This window comes from Ascaphus truei, chromosome 12, assembly GCF_040206685.1.
Source record: "Ascaphus truei isolate aAscTru1 chromosome 12, aAscTru1.hap1, whole genome shotgun sequence".
NCBI classification, from domain to species: Eukaryota; Metazoa; Chordata; class Amphibia; order Anura; family Ascaphidae; genus Ascaphus; species Ascaphus truei.
In genome coordinates, this window is record NC_134494.1 from 37,161,968 (window position 1) to 37,187,294 (window position 25,327).

Genomic DNA, 25,327 nt, shown 5'->3' on the forward strand with positions numbered 1-25,327 from the left:
ATATGTGATCCCCAAAAGGTACCCTGTCGCTTGTCTCTTTCTTTCTGTATTCAAGAATATCACTTCTTGGTATTCTGGTTGCTTTGTGGAATTGCTGGTCTACAATTCTGTGGTTATATCCACAGTTTATGAAATCCAATCTCAAGGCTGTAATCCGCTGGCCTCTGTCTACTGTGTCAGAGCAAATCCGGTTGTATCATATGGCTTGACTGTAGATGTAGCATGATTAGTGTGTGTGGGGTGGAAGCTGTTGTCCCTCAAACAGCTAGCTCTGTCTGTAGGTTTGTGGTATATAGAGGTCTGTAGTTGGTTATTCTTTATAGTAATGGTAGTGTCTAGGAAATGTACTTCGTCCGGGCAATGGGCTGCAGCTGTCTCCTCTCTCCCTGAGTCCACGTGCGCGGTGCACATCTCCAAGTTTTTTTTTCTTCTTAACATTCAATGCTTTATTGCTAATGGACACACACACCTCCCCCCTGCACTAATAATTTTAGCATACCATGCAGGAATCGAACCAATGACCCTTCATACACTAGTAGCGATTCTTTACCTGCTACACCATAGGATTGGTGTGCTGTCATTGACTCTATTATCAAACTTAACTTCCACTGCACAGTACTGAAAGGCAGTATACGTGTGTGTGTGTGTAAGTACTGAAAGGCAGTGTGTGTGTGTGTGTGTGTGTGTGTGTGTGTGTGTGTGTGTGTGTGTGTGTGTGTGTGTGTGTGTGAGTACTGAAAGGCAGTATACGTGTGTAAGTACTGGAAGGCTGTACAGTACTGTGCAGTAGAAGTTAAGTTTGATAATAGAGTCAATGACATCACACTTGTCCCCATAGCGGGCAGCGGGGACCTGGCCTTACTGTATTTTTTAATTTTGTTTTCATTCAACGCTTAATGCCATTTTTAATGAGTTTTAACGCATCCCTTGATTTCTATCGCAGGTTTTAGCCCACATCCCCAGCAGTGCCAGATCTTTGTAAGGCCTCGGGCATGGTGCTGCAGCCCGTGCGGAGGCTGAGGGAAAGCGGGTGCTTTCCCTGGCCATACCAGGCGGCCGTGGGGGGCGTTCCTGGGGGCGTTCCCAGTGACGTCACGGAGCTGGTTCACCCTCATTGGGCGAGCCGCTCACGTGACATGTCTGTCGCGTTGAGAAATCAGTTTAACTGATTTCTCACGCAACGCGCGCACACGCCACATGGAAGCGAACACTGCCTAAAGGCAGTCTATTCACTCAGCGTGCGGACGCTTCCACGCTGTCTGCCATACCATGTCCGAGGCCTAACACTTTCCTGTTTTGTGATAATTTGTCGCCAATGTTCCCAGCAGTTTGAGCTGCAAACTGTAACAATAGTCAATGTTGCCGTAGTAATATAAGGATACATTGTAGCTACTGAGTTACACTGACTGAAGCAGCCATTATGTTAGTCACACAATCGGGATTTTTACAGATTTAGAACAGGAGCACCACACGATTGCCAGTTTAGGTAAGAATGTAGAATAATACATTGCCGCATGCTTAACATGTACAAATAAGAAGGAGAAAGGGGAAATGTCGTATTGCTGCTTGCAAAAAAAATAAAGGAAGGACACTGTAAATAATGGAAAAAGTTAATAAGTGTAAAAATGTTACATTTCTCAATATTCTAACAAGATTTGCACTAGCTTTTGGTAACGCACGAGTAATGCGTCTTTATCGCATGCGTTATTAATGCGCGTTAAAGTTTAACTAATACGCATGTGTAGTGTATTGGAGAACGTGTCTCTGAGACGTGAAAATCACCATTAATATCGCTGCTACTTTTATTATCTTGCGTTATTTGTGCTTCTCATTAGCTTTGAGAATACCCGATAATAATAATAATAAGAAAAATAACGTACGCTCCCGATTTCGGTAATGATTGTTATTCGCTCAAATTTACCGGATTTCTGAGGATCTGACCCCGTATGGAGCATTTTGCACGGGGATTCGCATGGGGGTAATATATGGATTCATGCTAAAGTTGTTCAAATGTCTTCAAAGCTTCACAAAATTGTCTGCAGTTTTTTTCCTCCACATTTTGCCTTTTTGTGACATGTTTAATTGTACATTGCTTGGGAACATGCGAGAAACAGACAAAGGCGCAACATTTTTGACGCATTACTGCAACATTCTGTGACAGTGGCAGTATATAAAGAGCCATGTGGCCTGATGTCATGTGCTACTGTGTTGGAAATTGATACATTTGCTACACCAGGGGTGGCTAACTCTGCTCCTCAAGGGCCACTAACAGGCCAGGTATTAGGGATATCCGTGCTTCAGCACAGGTGGCTCAATCAGCGGCTCGGGCTTTACCATGCCACAGAATAGAATAACAAATCTTACTGTGGCAAGAGCTGCGGTTTCGTAGATGGTCTTTCAACCTTCTCCAAATATTCTTTCACCAGAACATCTTCCAAGCTCCTTGGCTGTGAGCTCGTTGATGAGGAGAGATAGGTACTATGTAAAGAAGTTCCAGACAATCGGCTCCCAACTGAGCAGGCACTTACAGGTCTTTTGTAATTGGCCATTTCCTGTGAAAACAAATGTTGAAAATGATGAATGATTTTCTTTTTGTATGCTCACCAAGCAGTATAGATCCTGTTATTAGAGTGTGCAGGTGTCATATTGTACTGTGGTATTTAAAAAAAATACAGAGGCTAAAGTGCCCTAAAAAAAGAAGTTGTGTGTTTGACCTATGGTATAATGAGACTAGGGGTGGGAATAATGTGACTAGGGGTGGGAATAATGTGACTAGGGATGGGAATGATGTGACTAGGGATGGGAATAATGTGACTAGGGATGGGAATAATGTGACTAGGGATGGGAATGATGCGACTAGGGGTGGGAATAATGTGACATGGGGTGGTAATAATGTGACTAGGGATGGGAATGATGCGACTAGGGGTGGGAATGATGCGACTAGGGGTGGGAATAATGTGACTAGGGATGGGAATAATGTGACTAGGGATGGGAATGATGCGACTAGGGGTGGGAATAATGTGACTAGGGGTGGGAATAATGTGACTAGGGATGGGAATAATGCGACTAGGGATGGGAATAATGTGACTAGGGGTGGGAATAATGTGACTAGGGGTGGGAATGATGCAACTAGGGGTGGGAATGATGCGACTAGGGGTGGGAATGATGCGACTAGGGGTGGGAATGATGCGACTAGGGATGGGAATGATGCGACTAGGGATTGGAATAATGTGACTAGGGATTGAATGATGCAACTAGGGATGATGCGACTAGGAATGGGAATGATGCGACTAAGGATGGGAATGATGTGACTAGGGGTTGGAATAATGCGACTAGGGATGGGAATAATGCGACTAGGGATTGGAATAATGCGACTAGGGATTGAATGATGCGACTAGGGATGATGCGACTAGGAATGGGAATGATGCGACTAGGGATGGGAATGATGTGACTAGGGGTTGGAATAATGCGACTAGGGATTGGAATAATGCGACTAGGGATGGGAATGATGCGACTAGGGATGGGAATGATGCGACTAGGAATGGGAATGATGCGACTAGGGATGGGAATAATGTGACTAGGGATGGGAATAATGTGACTAGGGATGGGAATGATGTGACTAGGGATGGGAATAATGCGACTAGGGATTGGAATAATGCGACTAGGGATTGGAATAATGCGACTAGGGATTGGAATAATGCGACTAGGGATGGGAATGATGTGACTAGGGATGGGAATTATGTGACTAGGGATGGGAATGATGTGACTAGGGATGGGAATGATGTGACTAGGGATTGGAATAATGCGACTAGGGATGGGAATGATGCGACTAGAGATTGGAATGATGTGACTAGGGATGGGAATAATGCGACTAGGGATGGGAATAATGTGACTAGGGATTGGAATAATGCGACTAGGGATTGGAATAATGCGACTAGGGATTGGAATAATGCGACTAGGGATTGGAATAATGCGACTAGGGATAGAAATAATGCGACTAGGGATGGGAATGATGTGACTAGGGATGGGAATGATGTGACCAGGGATGGGAATGATGTGACCAGGGATGGGAATGATGTGACTAGGGATGGGAATGATGTGACTAGGGATGGGAATAATGCGACTAGGGATGGGAATCATGGGACTAGGGATGGGAATGATGTTACCAGGGATGGGAATAATGTGACTAGGGATGGGAATGATGTGACTAGGGATGGGAATGATGTGACTAGGGATGGGAATGATGTGACTAGGGATGGGAATAATGCGACTAGGGATGGGAATAATGCAACCAGGGATGGGAATCATGGGACTTGGGTGAAATGATGCAAGTTGGGATGAGAATAATGCGATTTGGGAAGGGAATGATGTGACTAGGGATCGGAATGATGCAATTTGGGAGGAACGACGTGACTTTGGATGACAATGCGATTTGGGATGGGAATGCGATTTGGGATGGGAATTATGCGAATTGGGATGATAATTACGTGATTTGGGGAGGAATGCTGCTACTTGTGAGGAACCAATGTGACGTGGAATAGAAATAGACTTTTGGCCTGGGGGTACGTATGGGTTAGGCCTGAAAAGAGAGCCCACCCTAGGATTAGAGGTGATGATAGAGACAAGGGGAGAGTGGTGGATGCTGCAGTGACAAGAAGAATGGGAGAAGTGGCGCTGGATTCATTGAAAGCGATTGGGAGAGACCTATGACTACCCCCACAATCACAGACATCAGCCCTAAGATTGTGTAAAATCAAGAAATGACACAAACCTCATTGGATTTGGTTTTAAAATCAATGATACCTGCTCATGTCTTAAAAACAGAAACTGAGAGAGCCTTAATGCCTTAAATTCCTTGTTCTTTACAAATTAAGAGAACGTGTGTATTGGTAAATAAAAAAGTAGTGGTACTCATGGTTTGTAAATAGACAATATAGCTTTCCAGTACCCTCTAGTACAGGGGTAGCAAACTCCAGTCCTCAAGGACCGTCAACAGGTCAGGTTTTCAGAATATTCCTACTTCAGCACAGGGGGCTCAATTAGTGGTTCAGTCTTTGACTTAGTCATTATTCCTGTCAGTCTTTCACTGAGCCACTGATAGAGCCCTCTGTGCTGAAGCAGGGATTTCCTGAAAACCTGACCAGTTGGTGGCTCATGAGGACTGAAGTTGGCCCGCCCATGATGCAGTACCACTTCAAAAATAGAACTTTATGCATACTGTAAGAACCTTTTTTTTTACATCCCTTTAATGAATTTAAGTTCCAATCTAATGCTATGAAAACTGGGTTCCGAAAGAGTTAATTTTTTTCTTGCCTTAAAGTTAAATCAGATGAACATCTTTCTCTCATACAGACTTTGAAACATCGAATGAACAATTTCACAAATTAGGATTGATGAAGTATGTCAGGCACTGAAAAATTGCACCTTTTAGATTTAACATTTACCTAACTAAGCAGAAAAAAACATCTGCAGAAAGGTATGTTCCTGATCTTTTTCGGTTCCATATTTTGTCTTTACAATTTCTATAAATTACACATTGATGCACTACCTGGAAAAAGAGCATACAAACCCAGAAGCATAAAGAAATAAAATGGAATAATTACCCTTCCCTTCACATTTTTGTTTTAATGAACTCTGGCAAAGTCATACCGGAATTTTACTAATAGCCATTTACTTTCCAATACTGCACTATTGTAAATGATGGGCAGAAACCCCAATTCCTGCATGGAGGAACATTCGTATTCCCTTTTTTTTTTTAGTTTATTAATTAGAACATTTGCATACGGACATGCAGTAGTATAAAACAGAAATCAACATTACTCTACATACAAAATGTCACCGATAGCTACAGAAACACTTGTGCAGGAGTGGACAACTCCAGTCCCCAAGGGCCACCAAATCGGTCAGGTTTTAAGGATATCCAGGTACAGCTCAACTTTCGACTGAGTCACTGATTGACACGCTGTAATTAATTATTCTAAATTTTGAACATTACATATTTACATTCAGAAGTTGAACTGAGTGTCAAGAGAAAGAAGCAATTTTAAGCCTGAGATGCTGGGAAAAAAAAACAACAGCCCACATTGCTTTGGTATTTACAGTGGGGTTGGGGGTCAATCAAGATGTTGTAGCAACTGCCATCAAATATTTCTACATTAACCCTGCAGGGTGGGAGTCTGAAAAATCCTGAAATGCAGATCTCAGTACTTTAATATACTTTAAAGGTTATATGTTTCTAATTATGTTGGAAAGTTAATCTGTTTAAGGATACTATCACATTACCTAACAAACAAACCATAACATAATTAAACTGAATGTTGCAGGGAATGTCCCCCAAAGCAGTGAATCAGTTCTAAGAGAATACTTGTAGAATATATATTTTTTTTAATGACATTTTGAATGTATTATAATGTAACAAGCATTTTTGTTCCTATAGCAACCATTTACAAAGTCACATCTCCTTCCTCTTCTGAAACAGCATCGTCTTTTTGAGCCCTGCCCTCTCCCTAACAGTGAACCAATTGAATCTAGTGCCTGCCTGGTCACATGATCTTCCCCACAGAACTTTGGCTGTCAGTGCAGCAGAAGAAGACCCAAGATGCATTTACTAAACCCCGAGTTGAATCTTCGCCGATCGATCACATGAGAACGTATCAATCGGCAACTTAGCTTATCACTTGTCAGTGTGCGGATTGTTTTGATGCACATATTGTATGAAACATTTTTTTTTTAAACGAGAGCTTGAACTGCAACTGTAATGTGACAATATTGCAACATAACATTGCGTTTTCTTACAAAAACGAGGCGTTAAGTACGTCTTAGCGTTACTGTACTCTGATCCAGACCCTGAGATATGTCTTCAGCTCAAGTTGAGAAAGAAAGCAGAGGTGAACTTTAGGTATGACCTAACTAACGTAACGTCTCATTTGCATCTCATTACCACATTACAGGCATACCCCGCATTAACGTACGCAATGGGACCGAAGCATGTATGTAAAGCGAAAATGTACTTAAAGTGAAGCACTACCTTTTTCCACTTATCGATGCATGTACTGTACTGCAATCGTCATATATGTGCATAACTGATGTAAATAACGCATTTGTAACAGGCTCTATAGTCTCCCCGCTTGCGCACAGCTTCGGTACAGGTAGGGAGTCGGTATTGCTGTGCAGGACGTGCTGACAGGCGCATGCGCGAGCTGCCGTTTGCCTATTGGCGATATGTCCTTACTCGTGAGTGTACTTAAAGTGAGTGTCCTTAAACCGGGGTATGCCTGTATAGTTAAAGCAATGCTCTTTACAAGAGAAAACATAACTTCACATTATGTTATTGTGCTTTGAAGATACACCATTAGCCATAATGTGATGTTGAGTTAGGGCAAGGGTCTCAAACTCAGTCCTCAAGGGCCACCAACAGATCAGGGTTTATGGATATCCCTCAACACAAGCACAGATGATTGGTAGGACAGTGAAAAAAGTTAGAAACTCACCGGGATGATGAAAAATAAAAAATATGTTTATTCCTTACATGTTAAAAAACAAGCGACGCGCTGAGGCTTCACAGATTCATTGCGTTGACTCCTGCTGCAAGACGGATCACCGCAAGACAGCCAGCTGAACCGGAGACGGTGTACAGACAGGGTCAGGAAACAAACCCCTCACCATTAAGACTGGAGGCATGGGTGAGACAGTCGGGAGCTAAACTTTGAGTTCAGGTAATTTATTTACCTTCTAGGCTTTACCCTCATGGGATAACCGTTCTGTCAGTTATACACCCCACATATGCTCGTATTTTCTCTGGTATTCAACACATTTGGCAACTTTCAATTCAACATTGAATCACAAGTGACTTTATCCTCTAAGCTGTCACCCGATGACACATTTAAAATTACATTGTTACTGCCTTGCCGTAACATTTAGTGCCTGCCCTTGAGCTCAAATCATTTTTTTTTTCTTTATGGATATCCCTGCTTCAGCACAGGTGGCTTAATCAGTCCCTGCTTCAGCACTAGTGGGACACTCAGTGCCTGCCTCTGCACAGGTGGCTCAATCAGTGCCTGCCACAGCACAGGTGGCTTAATCAGTGGCTCAGTCTGTGCATAAGTGCTGGCCTGCTGGTGTCCCTTGAGTTTGAGACCCCTGAGTTGGGGTAACATGAAATTAAGTCACGTAACAAAGCTTTGTGGATCTGGCCAAACTGTTTGCACGTTTCCTGATACTAAAAGGCTGAAGCTGACATTAAAGGGCTATTAGTCACTGCATGATCAAGACCTAAATACAAACTGCTTTTTAGATGGCTGTTCTTTGAGCATAGAAGAATGGAATCCACCTGAGGCAAGTTCCTATCTTGATTAAAACTTTTCCATTCCCACTCTTACTCCAATGTTATGTAGCCATGTTCTCTTATGTATTTGGCAATTTATGACCATTCAGGATTCCCTATATGGGGCATTATGATTGAGATTGGTGGGTGGAGTGCTGGGTAGCATGCGCACCTTGATTTTTTTTGTATAAAATGCTATATTTGATGTAAGAGCTGCAATGTGCTACAATTTTGTCAGGTTTCCTCTGTTTACAGTTGGTAACCAGCTATTTATTATCAAACCCAGACTGGGCAGGTTTTTGTTATTACAGCTTTCCTAAAGGCTGCGGTACCCAAAGACCCGAGAGCTCTCCATAAAACAATCAGCTGAGATGGACGGTGCAAAACGGACACCACACCAAGCATCTTCCACTGTCATCTGGAGCCATGAAATTATTGCAGGTGTGGGGTGTATTGTATGTCTTTATTTATATAGCGCCATTAATGGACATAGCGCAGGGTGTGAGCAGAACATTAACTTGTTGATTACCAGTTTTTCTGCGCTTACTTGGATACTCAAATCAAATAAACTTTATTAGCATCACAGAAAAATATTTCAGTATTGACAAAGCATGAATAACAGGGGGTAGGGTATAATGATTACACGGTACATGGGTAACAGTTACACACCGGGATATGGGGTTACTGGGCGTCACTCAGCCTGTGACAGGCGCTAATATAATGTGCAGCCAGTGTGGTTTCGTCTTCTCTTAGTCACTAAGGGGAAGATTTACTAAGCTTCGATAAGAGGTGTTCAAGCTCAACCCAGTTTAACGGCCATTCAAGTCAATAGCAGTTAATGTAGGATCGACCTCTGATTTTCCTATTGAAACTCAGTGTATCCCGGCCTCAGTCTTCCCAAGCGAGGGGGGTGGAGCGTATCTCTTCCCAATCAAGGTGAAGACGGTTTTGCTGGGGATTAGTCTCATGAGATTGGCCTGACCTCAGGTGGGTTATTGTTACTGCAAGAGGTAGTGTATAAACATTCCCAGTTATTTTGTGGCAGACGATTCCTCTCGGTAGACACAAATGCATAAAGGTGCATGATGTTTTACACGCGTGTGATCAGCACGGGCTGCGGTCATTTTCGGTCTGTGTCAACTGAAGCAAAAATATAATAGATCTGGTTTGTGTCAAGTGAAGCAAAGAAAGAAAGAGAAAAAAAAGGCAACCTAGATTAAAATTTGAATGGCAGCAAAGTACTTACAGTATAATATAAACTATATAAAAATTAATTATTCTCAGAGCTGAGCAAACTTAAACTCTATTTTACTGGCTTTCTTGGGATTTGAGACTGTTTCCAATACTTAAGAGAAGGAAACACTAACAATTTTACTTAAAGCAGCAAAAACATGAAAATCCTAGAAGTTGTTTTTCTTTTTTTTCTTTACAATAAATCAGTTCTGAATTAGATAATACCGTCTGGGTTTTTTTTTTTTTTTTAACTTCTGTCATTTTTTATGAATTTTTTTACTTGGACTGATCATCCTTTGGTTACTACAGCAACCATTTAGAAAGTCATATCCACTTCCTCTTTTGAAACTGGCTCTGATACATACCTTTTTCAGCTCTGCCCTTTGTCAACAAAGTATCACAAACCGATCTGTTGCTGTGTTCCAAAGAGCAGACTGTCTATTACTCTGAAAGCTGTAACAATAATGTGTTACACTTAGTAATATAATGTTATATATCAGCTGCAGCATTTTACAGGCTGCCGCACAAAGTTAGAAGGCGGCCATTTCGTTGGGCACACAATCAGGCTTTTTACCGATTTATAACAGGGGCACCAAACGACTGCCAGCTTAGGCAAGAATGTAGAATTATACACTGTCACATGCTTTACATATTAAAATAAGAGAAAAAAAAGGGGAAGAATGTAGTTTTGCTTTTGTAAATTAACACCTGCACATTTATAATTTCACAGCTTCAGCATTTTGTTTGTCTAGGTCAGTGCTTCTCAACCAGGGTGCTGGCTCTCACAGGGAAATAATACTGTGCCGGCCAGTGCGTCCCGCCGATGAGAAGAAGTGTGAGCGTGGTCTGTGAAAAAGGGAGGTGAATGTGGAGTGTGTAGAGAATTAAGGTGAATATGAAGTATGTAAGAAGGATGGTTGGGTACGGTCTGATTTTAAATATCCTCCAGAGGTGCAATACTCGAACAACGTTGAGAACCACTGATGTAGGTCTATGGGGCATTGTAACAGGGACAAGCTTGTTAACAGCTGAAGCTGTTGGGTGTCGGACAGGTAATGGTTAACTCAGAGGTTCTCCACTTCAGTCCTCAAGAGGTCCCAACAGGACAGGTTTAAAGTGTAACATGCCTATGCCCCCCTTCCCCCCCCCCCCCCACATGGAGGGATAGGTTGTGCAGTGAAAATGGAGGGGAATCAACCGTGTCTGCCGCTCAGTTGTTACCTGGTTTCATCTCAGAGTAGGTGTTGTAGATCCGTGCCAGCTTGTATGAGGAGTGTTGACGAATAAAGAGGACTTCTTCACAACTCTTGTGAAACAGGACAGGTTTTAGCATATTAGAAAATCTCCTTCAACTTCTAGCACTATGAGTCAGATATTGGCTCATCTCTGTAATAGAGCCTCTTGCTCTGCCTGACACAGACCCTATAATCCAGTAATTGCCAGCAGCTCACTCAGGTCTCTTCCTATTACTGCAATGGAGACTACTCCTTCATGTAGTGTAGCTACTTAGCACCTTTTTCTTGGGAGCCCCTAATACTGGGATACTGTCCCAATTTTAAAACATAATAAAAGATGTCCTGCTTGCAAGCTAGGATAGCTTGGAGACCTCCATGGAATCCTCCTGATGTTCTGGATGTAGGATGGTCTGAATATCTGTAAGGTAGATTATAAATGTAGTAGGGCCATCCCTGACTACTATTGTGCCCAATGGGCTGGCAGTAAACCCTGGTACTATCAGGTTGCCAGTAGTTGGAATGGGGTTTTCCCCCTCACCTTTGGTACTGCATTTCAGTGACAGCATGGGGTATTACATCCTGTTGTAGCTGGGACAGCGGGGTGCCCACCTCCTGGCTGTACTTAAGGGCAGGACCGCCCTAAAGTTAGGGTTGTTCCTTCCCCCACTTGAGGAAGGAAGGTCACACAATTGGGAGCCTGAAATTGGGGCCTTCCCATGTGCTCTTCCCTCCAGGGGAGAGTGAGTGTGGGCCATACCTCTGCCTCTGCTATGGAGGTTAGGGAGGTGGGGAAGAGCTAGGATGGCTGCGGGTGCCCTTGGCGTGTAGTGACGGAACAGGGACCATCTTCAGTATTAGCTGACATGACAGACTGCAATCGGCAGAAGACTGCCGTGTAACCGTTACTGCAGAGTGTAGTAATAATGCAATATACCTCCTGAATGGTGCGTGACCTTACTGGGGGGAGAGGTAATAAGTTCTACCGTGGGAGATCACCTTCAGTTCCTGGGGCCTACGGCAGATGGAGGCGCTGCACTGCTAAAGAGATATGTGGGGTATGAACCCCAGAAGCCTGTTCCTGTGTCCCCACGACCACCGGCGGATGACTCAGCCCTCCTGTTGCCAACAGGTATATGCACCACACACCCTGTAATGGCCCCTATCTGCGATTGGGTGGGGGAAACACCGTTACATACAGTATGTAAAACATTGAGCAAAATAGTACTATTGCTCACCATGTGTCTATAATTTCTCATGGATTTAAATAATTTCCATTAATAGTATCATTATGCATTGTATCAAGAAGTGTCTGTCTCTTTACTACTCATTGGTCTATCAAAAATGTACATTTGCAAATTGCTCATTTTAGGTTTTTACCAAGAAAGCATTGAGCACTGCAAAATATGTCACACCTTCAAATTATTTGTAACAGATCTCTGTATCTGCAAGCTGCTAATTAACAATTAGTAATGATTAAGAGCTTTACTCGGTGGAAATGAGTGATGATCTCTCCAGGTGTGTGATTTATCAGAATCTCCCTGCTGCATATCTGGAGGAGAACAGATGCCAAGAGAACAGCATCAGATTTATTGCTTTCAACAGGTATTTTCTATGTATAAAGCTTCGCTGCAAGCGACTCTGTCGCAAAACGGCCGCACAGAAGTTAGTGCGTCTCCGTCCGTGAATGTATAAAAACAATTTGTGTTCTGTGGTGTGCGCTACAATAAAGTTTTTGCCAAAGAAAAAAATAACGCTGTGGGCGGAGCCAGAGGCGGAGTTTGGATGTTTTCTATGGCGCACATATGTAAATGATATGTAATATTACACTACAAGCAAACGCCACGTTTGTGCGAGATAAAGGTTTCAAAATTGTCCGGCAAGTTTTCTTGGTGTAAAATACAAATGCCAGTAGATGCAAATACTTGTCAATGCTTCATATGTATGAGCGTGATGCACGCCATACCGAGAATAAGGAAACGCGCACACAATGTAAGAACATGGGTAAGAAAGACCAACATGTGCCACTAATGATTTTAGGAGAGAGAGAAAGAGAAAGATAGATTAATTTGATGCAATGACCTCTTTCAAATGTTTTTCAAACGCCTCTTTATACACAGGCTAAGGCTGAAGCCCCAGTGTCGGTGCTGCACACAGCACACAGGCTAATAACGGTGCTGCTGTTTGCACCCGTTTTGCAACAGGGCGAATTTGCTGAATATTCCTCTTTGACGGTAACTACCGCTATAGGACATATTCGCTGTCGGCGTTTAGCTACCACTCACGTCGCTGCAGGGACATCTCTCCACCTGGTCGTATCACAGCCAAGGTAAGCCCCTAACCCTAAAGCCTCCTCATCTTAATCGCAATACTAAAGCTACCCCTACCCTTAAACCTTAACCTCTTACCTAAACCCCCTATCCTTAACCCGCTACTCTAACCGCTAAAACCCCTTAAGTTAACTTACCTTAATGCGAAACGTGAGTGACCAGCGGCAGAGCGGCTGCGGTGAAGGGTCCCTTGGCCGCCAAGCTCCGATTTGGATGCGGCAAAACGGCCACGACCAAATGTCTGATTCTGGTCTACAAAACGTAGTGGATTTATGGCCGTGTCAAGGTTCACAAAGGACTACGAGCATCAGTTTCACGTTGCGCTAAATTGGTATCAATGTATCACATTGGGGGGGAAGGGGGCACCGTTCAAAGGCTTTGTTTTGTGGAGCAAGCAGGGGCACGGTTTGTCGTCACCATCTTATAATATTCCCTTTTAATTGTATCATTTAAATATGTCATGTCTGAGAGTTAACCTCCTGGCACGAGGTAGGAGAATCAGAAGAACAGTTAGACACTCAACACGTTTCATACACCTGATGCAGGTACATTGATGGAAATGGCTTCACCGCGTTATGGAACAAATGGCAGTAACTTGATGGTTAGCCCACTTCACACTCAAATCTCCTACTCATTTATCACACCCAGTATGGAAAGACTTGCATATAAAAACAGTAAATAAAAGTACTACACATTACACTAAGCAAGAGGCTTTTGTCTAAAATTTAAGACTAAAGACTAACATTTTTTTAAAAAGCGTCTAGCTTAACAGCATCAGAATGTGACAATCACGTTTTTCCACAACTCTAAAAATTGTTTCTTACTAAAAATAGCATTTGTTATTAAGCTGGTTCTGGACCCAGAACATATGCTTTATATTGATAAATTGCTTTTTTATGATTTGTCTCCAAATGATGTTCCCAGCATGTTGTAATATACTATGTTTGCATTGTTTTGAAAATCATTAAAATTGAAGTTCCAAAAACAAACAAAAACAAAAAAAAACATGTAATTCGGATGTGTTTAATTTTAAAAAAATGCTACAAGTATTTTCTCATAGCACAGAATTGATTTATTAAAAAAAAAAACACATGTAGGATATTGCTTGGTCTGCAGCTTTAAATTACAAAAACACAATTTAAAATTCTCTTTTGCAAAAGCAAACCCAATGCAACATAACAACATGTGAACATGATAGGTGTATAAAAGCACTGCAAGCTTTGTGTTCACTTGTATAAACCAATTTTTGCTCACGTTGCTTCTAATCCCAAATTCATATTATCAAACATATGTACTAATATGTATTCTACGCTGTCCCCTACCTATCTCTGCACTATACGCTCAGCCTTCATTATTACTTTATTCTGTACCTCCTATCAGTCTGTCTGTCCTTCTTGTTCATTGTGGCTTAATGACTGTGTGATATTGTCATGTCAACATTTGTATGGTCCACCGCGCTTTAATAATAACTGTTAGGTATTATGGGAAGTGTGACTGTGTGAAGCAATTGCACTTAATATTTTTTACTTTTCTGTTATGATTACATGTATGCTTTTTATCCGTTCTTTTCTTTTTTTTTTAATGAAAGTGTTGTGTTCCATCATGAATATAAAACCATATCTGTAATATGGCAGGGGTGCTCAACTCCAGTTCTCAAGCCCCCCAACAGGTCAGGTTTTCAGGATATCCCTGCTTCAACACAAGTGGCTCAATCAGTCCCAGATTCAGCACAGGTGGTTCAATCAGAGTTTTGTGTCATACGCTTCGTTCATAGTACACAACATTACTGCATTTGCTTATAATTATGTAATGAACAGATCTGTAAACACGGGCAGCAGTGTACTGTTTCATTGCATGCATAAGAGGTGATATTAGTTTCTACAAGGCTAGGCCACAAATAATATTTACAATATTTCACAACAACTGAAGGTGTTATAGTTGGTGCACTTGGAGTACCTGTCCAGAATCTGAAGAAGGAATCCTTTCCGAAACGCGTTATTCCTAATCGGCTGTGTGCAGGAGGTTTATACACTAAAAGCCACCGTAGCTGTCACGTGTCTGCCTGTCGCGGTCCGGCTACTGGACGCAGAAGCAGGAGAACGCCACGTCAGACCAGATCCAGGCGGCTGCTAGGAGATGAGGTTTTCTATTTACTATGCGAGTCTATGTTTACTTTTTTATGTAATAAAACGTATATAATTTTAACTTGCCGTCTATATTATCCTTGCTGGGACGGCACATGGGACAAGGAACAAGATCTGTGATCGTGGGCTAACACTTTGTGAATTGAAGATCCCTGAAAAGATACGATTTCCTAGGAAGGGGCTCACGCATGGCCGTGACTGACATTGTGTCATATCTTTATATATCTATTTCATATGTGCGCTCACCACCTCCTCCATTCTACAAGCTGAAGTGACTCAGGGCCTAGATGGAACCTGGGGGGCATCTGGCCTAGTCCGGGAGCCACTTGTACCCGGACACTATCTACTCCCTCACAGTCCCTGCTCCAACTGGCGTGGTCCCTTCGTTCACGCCAATCCCCTATCTTGCTCGACGTGGATCCTGCAGCCCTATTGGCTGATGTGCAGCACAAGGTCAGCAGCCCCTGGGGCTGCTGGGACTTGCAGCCCCTTGCGGAGCCTGTCTCAAGGCCGCCGCAACTATTAGCTACTGCGCATGAACTCCATCGCGCATGCGCGAGTATTACAAAATGGCGGTACCCTGAACCGGCGTCCGCCGCGGAGCTCCAAAGCACCGAGACAAGCCGGCTGCTCCCCCGCCCATAGCGGAGGTAAGCTGGGATACCAGCTACAATAACAAAACCGCGGGCGGGACTTTGGAAATTTGGCTGCATGAGATCTTTCTCTTTCAATATCAAGTACCATTTCTTGGCATTTATAAAGAAGGATATGATCATTAGGTTACTTTATCCCCATCAATACGTTTTCAGCAAACAAATGTTTATTTTTAATGTATTAATCCACTGCATCTAAATTCACCTAAAATAGTGCAGCATAATTTAAACCAGAAACCTCAGTAAAAGTATTATTTTTTTATTAAGCTTTAAATGCTTAAATCAATTATACACAATACATTATTAAGACTCCTCATTACTTGATTATTCATTCTTGCACAAGCTTCAAAGCACGCCCATTATTTTAACCAGACACAAATATAAAAATACGAATCTAGTGCGTGAGATACATTGACACCGGGACATAAACGCAGTCATGTAATGTTTCACATTATCATATCTGACTGCGTTTTACTCCTTTGATCTTGCGTTCACCTGCATCACATCAGACAAGGTAATAATTTATGATAATCATATGAAAATATACAATTAATATTCATCACCTCTCATTTCTCATCACTTTAGATGATCAGTAATGCAGAGTGAAAATGCTGTCAGATTTCTAATTGCTTTGTAATGGGCCTGAAACAAGAAAATCATTAAAGACAAACAATCTGTCACTTGTCTGTTACTTTAACTATCTATCACTAAGAAAACTAATTAAAGAAATTGCTAATGAGCTAAAAAAAGACTGCGCTAAAGGTGGTTCTGCTGCACACTTTTAAGGCATGTTCAAGATGGTACAGACTGTTCATAAAAGAACATTTAGGGAGATATTTATCGAAGCCTCTTGGGTGTAACACTGGTGTAATACTGGTGTAATACTGGTATAATACTGGTGCAATACTGGTGCATCAGATCAAAATAGTGAATCCCATTGAAAGCAACTGTACTTTTTATTTCGGAAATCTCATTCTTCGGGAATAGTCCAAGTTTGTCAGAATGGAGACTTTGGCAGATTAACGCCCTTGTGGGGGGTTATTTATGCACACTGGAGCAAAGAAACGGCGCCTGATTTCATTAACAAAAACCATTTCCATTGAAACCAATGCTATATTCATGTTGGATAAATCAGTGTTTTGCCCCGATTTTGCAGGAGGGTGGGATAAACGTAATGCTGTAATGCTGCTCAGGTTTGTCACTCTTTAACTTTACTTGTTGCTTGGCAGAAAAACATCTACCCATGAGAAATGTCTTACAACAGGGGTTCTCAACCCCAGTACTCAAGATCCCCCAACAGGTCAGGTTTTCAGGATATCCCTGCTTCAGCACGGGTGGCTCAATCAGTGGCTCAGTCTTCGATTGAGCCACCAGTGCTGAAGCAGTCTTCGACTGAGCCACTGATTGAGTCACCTGTACTGACGCAGGGATATCCATAAAACCTGACTTGTTGGGGGGGTCTGGAGGACTGGAGTGGAGAACCCCTGTCTTACAATGTGCTTCCACATCCAACCTCTTCTGTGCTACCCTGGCATTAAAAAATATCCCATGCTTGTAGCAACACCAATGATAGTCTGAGTGCAAAGCAACTGTTTATGTGGAAGATCTCTCCCTATGAAATAACATGCTTCCGTTTACGGTAATACTATAAGACTGCTTAATTTCAACTGGCGCTACTTACAAAGACTTAATAATGACACATCCTGACTTTAAGTCCCGCTATCCAACTCAGACACCACCACAACAGTCAGGACACATCGGTGTTGGAAGGCAGAAGTAGTAGGTATAACTGTAATATGACAGTTTGCATTCCAAGGTCTGTAATTTTGGAGCAATTTGGGGCTTCGAATGATTTGTTTCTATGTAGCAGGCTGCTGTGGTTTTTGGCTGACCTTAATGAGAATAAGTCACATGATTAGCAGGGCACACCTTGTCACCCACAGTTACGCCCTCACACCTCACTGCGTCATGGCACTTTCACACTAACATTCACTGTCTTGGTGGCAATGGAATGGAGACTAAGTAATTTGCAGGTAGATTACAGGACATACATGCACTGTTCCTGTATGATTTCATTTTATATAATGCTGGGCAGTGTGAAACCATCCCTGGGACACTGTTTTCTAAACCTGCAACCACCCCAAAATCAAGTATTCTTTTTACCTTGTATGAACCAGGAGGTCCCCACGGTGCCGAAAGCAATTGATATTTCATTCTTCACTTCTGCCAGTTCTTGCAAGCAAAAACAGAGATGGCTGTGGGGTCACCCAATAGGAAGCTACGATGACATCGCACGACGATGTCATAGCTTTTTATTGGGGTAGTATTTTATCAGGCTGATCCCATTGTTTCTCGCAGACTAGAATTTCAAAGTTAAATATCTCAGCAACATGGTGGTGGTGGGGGCGGGGGGGGATGGTGGGAGTCCCTGTATAGTTTGGAGTGTCACAGTTTAGCTTCGGGGGACCTCTTGTTTCATATAACGTTAAAAAATATATGCACGTAAAAAAAACATAAAGCTGTACATATTATTGCTTTAAGATTCATTACCTCTGGCAAAATGACTCTACAAACAGGGATTAAGACAGAAAATCCAGTACACTCTCTAGTTATTTACTCTTCCAAGTTTCTAAAACATGCCAGATGTTTATAGTTCAGGTTTTGAAGGTATATATCACAACTAGGGTTGCCTGGTTTACAGTATTGAACCGGACTGTCCTGAATTTGGACACACTGTCCAGTTAAAAAAGGAGCGGTAATACTGGACAAGTATGTGTCTGGTATTACCTCTCTGTAAATAGTGACCTGACCGGCTTGGGGGGGTCCGTGGGATTTCTCAGAGTAGGGAGAGAGCAGGGCTATTGCTAGGGGACTGATTGTCTGATGCTGGGTAATGCAGCCAATCAGGAGGCGGTGTCAGGAGCCTGGGGGTGGCGCAAAGGAGAGGAGGAAACAGCATGGAGTGGAGAGAGGGGAGAGGGGTGAGTGTGTGTGCCGAGCGCGTCGCACCTTTCACCAGTGTGTGCAGTATTTTTGGAGAAGCCACCTGGCACCCTAATCACTATGAAGGATATAGCAGTCTTACTTCAAGTGAAGTAGAATAATACTGACAGATTTCCCTTGAACAAAGGTCGGTGTTAGGAGCCGAAATGTCGCTGTTCGTCTCCATGCTGGTTCTGAATACAGTACTATGGATACCTTTTGCAAATCGATGTGTAAGTATTATTCTACTTCATTTGAGGGAAAACGACTATATCCTTCATTGTGATATATATCTTCAGTCCTTACGTGCAGTTTTTTCCCTCCTCCCCACCCCTCCATTTTAACACATTTAGAATGAGAATTAAACATCGTAAACTTTGCAAAAAAAAGAAAAAATGCAAACATGGCTCATTTCATCCCAAACAAAATCTATTGTTTTAAAATGGAAAATTGTTGCAGTAGAGCAGGGACGCTCAACTCCGTGCTCAAGCCCCCACCATACCCCCTCCAGGTTTTCAGAATATCCCAGGTCAGGTTTTCAGGATATCCCAGCTTCAGCACAGGTGGCTCAATCAGAGGCTCAGTTGACACCACCTGTGCTGAAGCAGGGATATCCTGAAAACTTGACCTGTTGGTGGCCTTTGAGGACTGGAGTTGACCACTGTCCTATGACAGTGAAAGTTATACAGTTATCAGAGTTGCCAAAAACACGTGCGCCTCTGATTGAGCCACCTGTGCTGAAGCAGGGATATCCTGAAAACCTGACCTGTTGGGGGGCAGGGGGGGGGGCTTGAGCACCCTTGCATTATGTACATTGTTTGTTTCAAATTATGATTTGTTTAACAGCCAACAAACATTACACAAATATAGGAAACCAGGCTCAGATTATTTTCACTGAACTTTTCCTTTGTCATATAGTAATTCTGATTGAATCTTATATAAGGAAACGGAAAGTATATATTTCTGTATGTTTACACAGCAAACATACTATAAGAATACCAAACCCTTCGTGCCACGCAGCATTCATAACTTGGTCCACGTACTCCACATCAAATGCAAACAAACAATCTTTATATATTTGTCAATTGCTAATATTTATTGACCTGTGTGGTTTTTTTTTTTTAAACCCTTAAAACAAAAGTGCAGTCCAAAAGGTGACTTCAGTTTAATCATCAAGGAAACGTTTTCATTAGAATGCCTAATTAAGTTAAATAGAATGTATTTCAACTACTTAACACGTTTTAACCTACAAATTATCACCTTTTGCTCATTCAGATTTTGCACCGGAGTGTGAGGCAATTAATGGCCTGCAATGTATGTCCTCTTCTTATGCCACTTTGATTGTTAATGTCAGGCCAGGAATTGTAACTGAAAAGTGAATATACAAAATAACTATTTTACAAAATCAATACACTGTTCTATTTTTAATTGTATTTAAATATATGGACATCCAATAAGGTGTGCTTATTATGATTAAACAGTATCATGTTTTTAAAGCAAACCTTAAGATACAACGTGCTCTGATATTATTTATTTTTTTCCAAGGCTTTTTTGAAGGTTCCTATGCTTTAAAACAGCAGCAAGCGGCAGGGCCGCCGACAAGGGGGGGGTGAGCCAGGAAAGAGTCCCGGGCCTGTCTGTTTAAAGGGGCCCGGCTGGCCTAGACAGAGAGTTAGGGCCTGACTTCTTTAACGTCCCCTCTGCTCCTCGGCAGCAGGACTTCCGCAGGCCTACGCGGCCCATCTGTGCGCCTTTTGTGGGTCGCAGGCATTGCCTCGGCACCACCCTCCTGCAGGCACACGTGGTTCTGCTGCCCTCCTTCACACTTTGCGCCGTGCCCCTTCTCTGCCCCTCCCTGCCACCAAATCCATACATATCCCCCCATGCATATAGCTATCCCCTCCAGGCCCCTACCTATCTACCCCAGACTCATACGTATACCACCCAGACACATACCTATCCCACCCAGACAAATACCCATCCCCTCCAAGGCATTTACCTAGCCCCCAAGACCCCATCCATCACCCCAAGGCCCATACCTGTCCCCTTAAGGCCCATACCTACTCCCCCCCCCCCCACAACCATACCCATACCTATACTCCCACAGAGCTACCCTCCCCAAAGCCTCTACCTATCCCCCCCATACCTTCGACCCCCTCCTGGCCCATACCTTCTTCTCCTCCCGCCCTGCCCCCCGGCCCATACTTTCTTCTCCTCCCCCCCTCACCCCCCCCCCCCAGGCCCATACCTCCTTCTCTTCTCCCCACCACTGAGGTTACATTTATTTAGGGATGCCAGTTAGACTGATAAAAGTATGCTTTCTGGCCGACTGTGGGATTGCACCTTTAATAGACCAACATATCAATCATACAAGGTTTTTTGTGCATAAGAGTGAGACTGCAGATGTATGTATGTATGTGTTTATTTATATAGCGCCAAAAGTGTACTCAGCGCTTCACAAAGAATACAGTACAGGGAATTATAATAATACATTAAGCGCAGCAAAATCAGACAATAGGAAAGGAAATCCCTGCCCCGAAGAGCTTACAATCTAAGAGGTATGATGGGAAACTTACAGAGACAGCAGGTGAGAGAATAAGTGCAGTAGATGGCAGTGCTTGGTCACAATGGGTGGTAGGAGTGACTGTGGTTGTGGGACAATAGCCATGAGTGCAGGCTATTGGGATGCTTGATTTGTGGGGCAAGTTTTAAGCTTGGTCAGGATTAAATCAGAAGGTTAAAACCACTTGCATGGGAGAAGATGGCAGGGAGGCGTGGGTGAGAGCAGGTGTATTTATGTCTGGGTTCAGGATTAGGAGAGATCCCCAGCAGCAGGAAGTTGTAGAAAGAGGGTGTGAATAGAGGATTTGTGTGGGGCTTTTTATTGAGGGGTAAGGAAGTTGTTGGGTAAGAGGTGTTTAAATAATAGTGCAGTGTGTGGGCACAGGCAGAGGGGATAAGCGATGAAGAAATGTGGATAGGATGGGAGTGGGGAAGTTGGGGAGAACAGAGATGTTTACAAAGGAGTGAGGAAATAGTAAATAGAAAAAGCAACAGGGAGGGCATAGTGAGAAGCAGAAGGAGAGACTTCCAGGTACTGGAGGATAAGAAGACTACAAATTATCACAGCAATTAGAAAGTCAAGTTCTCACAGTTACAAAGTTGTAGTTGTTTTTGCAGTGTAGAGTCCAGATCTTCTTGTAGAATTCAACTCCAATTCTAACTCCAGTATTAACTCCACAGACACTTTATGTGATATTTTGGGGTGACACAGCCATATATGTGAAGAGACCTCTGCAGTACTGGAAACTAATGCCCAAAAAAACCTTGTATAATTTATATGCTGCTCCATTAAAGGTTTTCACGGCCCAAAAAGGGGGTAATTCACTAAAGCGCATTAGTGCCAGTCAGCCACCAATGTACGGAAACTACTATTCAAATCAAATCGGCACTAACTCTCTTTAGTGATTCCAGGGAAAGTATCTATGGCTAAGTCCCCTGTGGCCACGGTTGCACGTGCGTCAGAGTGCCTGGCGGTGCATGCACAGGTAAAAGCCGCAATCTGCCGTTCTAGGGGTAGCAATGGAATGCACAGGTGCGGGGCAATGATGGACGGATGGGGGGTGCGGCCATGACGGTTTATACTATCTGCACAACCATTAGTTGCTAGTCAACCATGTGACCGCGTCGCTGCAGGGAAAGACAGAATCCTTGTCTTCCCTTCCATCGGTCGCGTCATCGCGCTTTGCGCGCACACAGTGACTGGGGCCTGCGCTTTGTGTGTGGCACGCACGCCGCAGCGGCCACCGGGAGCTCAGCCTTACTTTTTCTGGCAGCAAAACAGCTACTAACGCCGCTTAATGAAAATAATTGCGACACAAACAAAACATGTATTTTTTCATTCAGTATCATACAGTGCACATTTAAACGCCAAAATGTTAAACGTTAAAGTTATGTGTTGGAATGACTATTAAATTGCCTCTGCAGATATAAACAATTGGGCAATGTACTTTTTCTGAATAGCTATCATTGAACTTATGAACTTCGATATGGAATAGAAGCCCCCCTGTAATACCACACAATTAAATGCCCTAGCAAATGCTATGACTTCAGATGCTGTGCAATAGCCCTGTCTCTAGTTATTACTCTGACCTTTTTTACTCCGAAAATACAGTATATCTTTGGGTCCAAAAGGGCAGGCATGTTTTTGCTGTAACATTAATTAAGAGTAATAGGAAATGTTGAGTACAACAAGAGATTGTACACATTTCATACCATTCATTGTGTTCCCCAATGAAAAATAAGTCATTTGATTATTAGCATAGTATATAGCACACTCTGTGTCCTCACTCAGCTCTACTTCCTAAAAACAAATGCAAGTCATTCCTTAAACATTTAAAGGGAACTGTTGAGTTTGTTCTATTGTCTAAGCCATGGGGGCTCAAACTGGGGGGTGCGAGATTGTCATGGGGTGGCACGGCGGTTGCAGAGGTCCTGTGCTCTCCCCCAAGGCATTTAAATTAAATGCCGGGGGACCGTGCGAGGCCTCTGTATCTGCTCCTACCTGGTCATCAGCGACACGTTGCGGGGTCATGTGATGTCGCGTTGCCATGGCAATGTGACTTAACATGACCCCACGGCGTCACAGTCCCGCCTAAATCTGTCTAGTGATAGTGATGGCATTGCAGTATACATATATAGGAGGGAGAGGGTTCTAGAAGGTTAGGTCGCAGGTAAGGGACCTCACTTTGAATAATGGATATAGGTTGATAATATAAATATGTCTAGTACAGCTGAACCCGGTTATAACGCGGTGCTCAGGGTCCACATAATGAGACCGCGTTATAACCATGATCTGCATTGTAGCGGATTGCGCTATAACGGGGTTAAGCTATATATGGTAAGGATTCCCTTTTTTGTTTTGTAGTTAGGGACAGCGCCCTGTTTAGATAGTGTCTCCATGGATGACTCCATACTAGTCTAATGATTCACTTAGAGGCCGCCAATGCACAGAAGATGCTCCCCAAGCCGCAGCCCCAGCAGAGGGTCCCATAGCTGACTCTCAGAAGGCCACACCATAGCATTCAGTACCCGAGGTGGGGATACTGACCACTGACAGAGAGAGAGAGTGAGTAGTAGCAGGCCCAGCAGGGGCCCAAAGGAGATGTAGCACCTCCGCCGCTACACAGCAGCGAGATCACATAGGTAACAGGATATAGTGACGTCTCAGCACGGTCATACCGGGCCAAGATTGGGGGCAGCTAGGGAAGAGGATACAGACCACACGCACAGAGAATAGTGATGAGACTATACACCAAGTAATGCGTACAATGTAAATGAGACTATATCGATTGTTAATATAGCTGCTGTTTGTATGAATAAAGTTCCTGGTGCCCATTATTGCATTACCAACGCCCAGCCTGCACATATCCAGCCCCCCGACAAGGTAATCAACACTGTCAAGTTAAGAGACGTTTGAAGTAAACTCCCTAGGAGATGGGCGGGGAGGGTCACATCTTGATCAGTGTTTTTCAACTGGGGTTCCTAGCAACCCTTGGGTTCCACGAGGATCCCTAAAGGGTTCCCTGCAATTTTCTGGTCATTTGAAAATTTTAACAAATACAGAAGAATTTAAAATGTATCTGATCTCAGACGCGCTATTAGTGAGGGTTGGGGTTCCTTACAATGCATCTGATCTCAGACGCGCTATTAGATAGGGTTGGGGTTTCTTACAATGCTTCTGATCTCAGACACGCTATTTGAGACAGTTGGGGTCCCATCTGAATTTCACAATATAATTATAGGGTTTCTTAAACAAAATAAAAGGTTGGAAACCACTGACCGTGTGTAGAAAATATCTCTGTATCTGTATGCAACAAACATGTCCTGGATTTGTGCTGTGATTTTGCACATGGTGCATAATCACTGTTAAATCCATCATTTAGTTATTTGAATATCTACAATTAACTACAGCAGTGTTTTTCAACCTTTTGAGAATCGTAGAACCTCTTGAAAATATATTTTAACTACAGGAAACTCCATGCTTTGTCTGTAAAACAATACTATTGCAGTGGCAGAGCATTTTTCATGAACCTTTGTATGTTATATATAATCTATAACACTGCTGTATAACAATTAATACCAGTTTTTTAAAAATTATTCAATAAAAAAAATCTACTATTACCAAATGTCTCATCAAATGCTGAAAACGTCCGCAGTTTAGGGTGTGAACTACTGAGAAATTCATTGTTTTGACTTTTATTCATTTTTATTCAGAGTTACTGTATGATAATAACTCAGGGTAATGCGTTGCTGGTCTGTCCACCTCTAGAGTACAGATGGCCAAATATCTTAAAACATTCTTTGCAAACGTTTTCACATTTTCTTAAAATCTGCATAAAAATGAGTCATTTGTTTCCACGAGGATTCA

At 42.9% G+C, this 25,327-nt stretch overlaps 1 protein-coding gene across 1 annotated transcript in view; it reads right to left on the minus strand.

Moving 5' to 3' along the window:
* Positions 1-25,327, minus strand: part of DCDC1 (doublecortin domain containing 1) — a 262,271-nt gene that overhangs the window by 234,685 nt on the left and 2,259 nt on the right. The window contains 1 exon segment of the mRNA XM_075567322.1: positions 2,365-2,552. Coding sequence (XP_075423437.1) covers positions 2,365-2,552 — 188 coding nt within the window.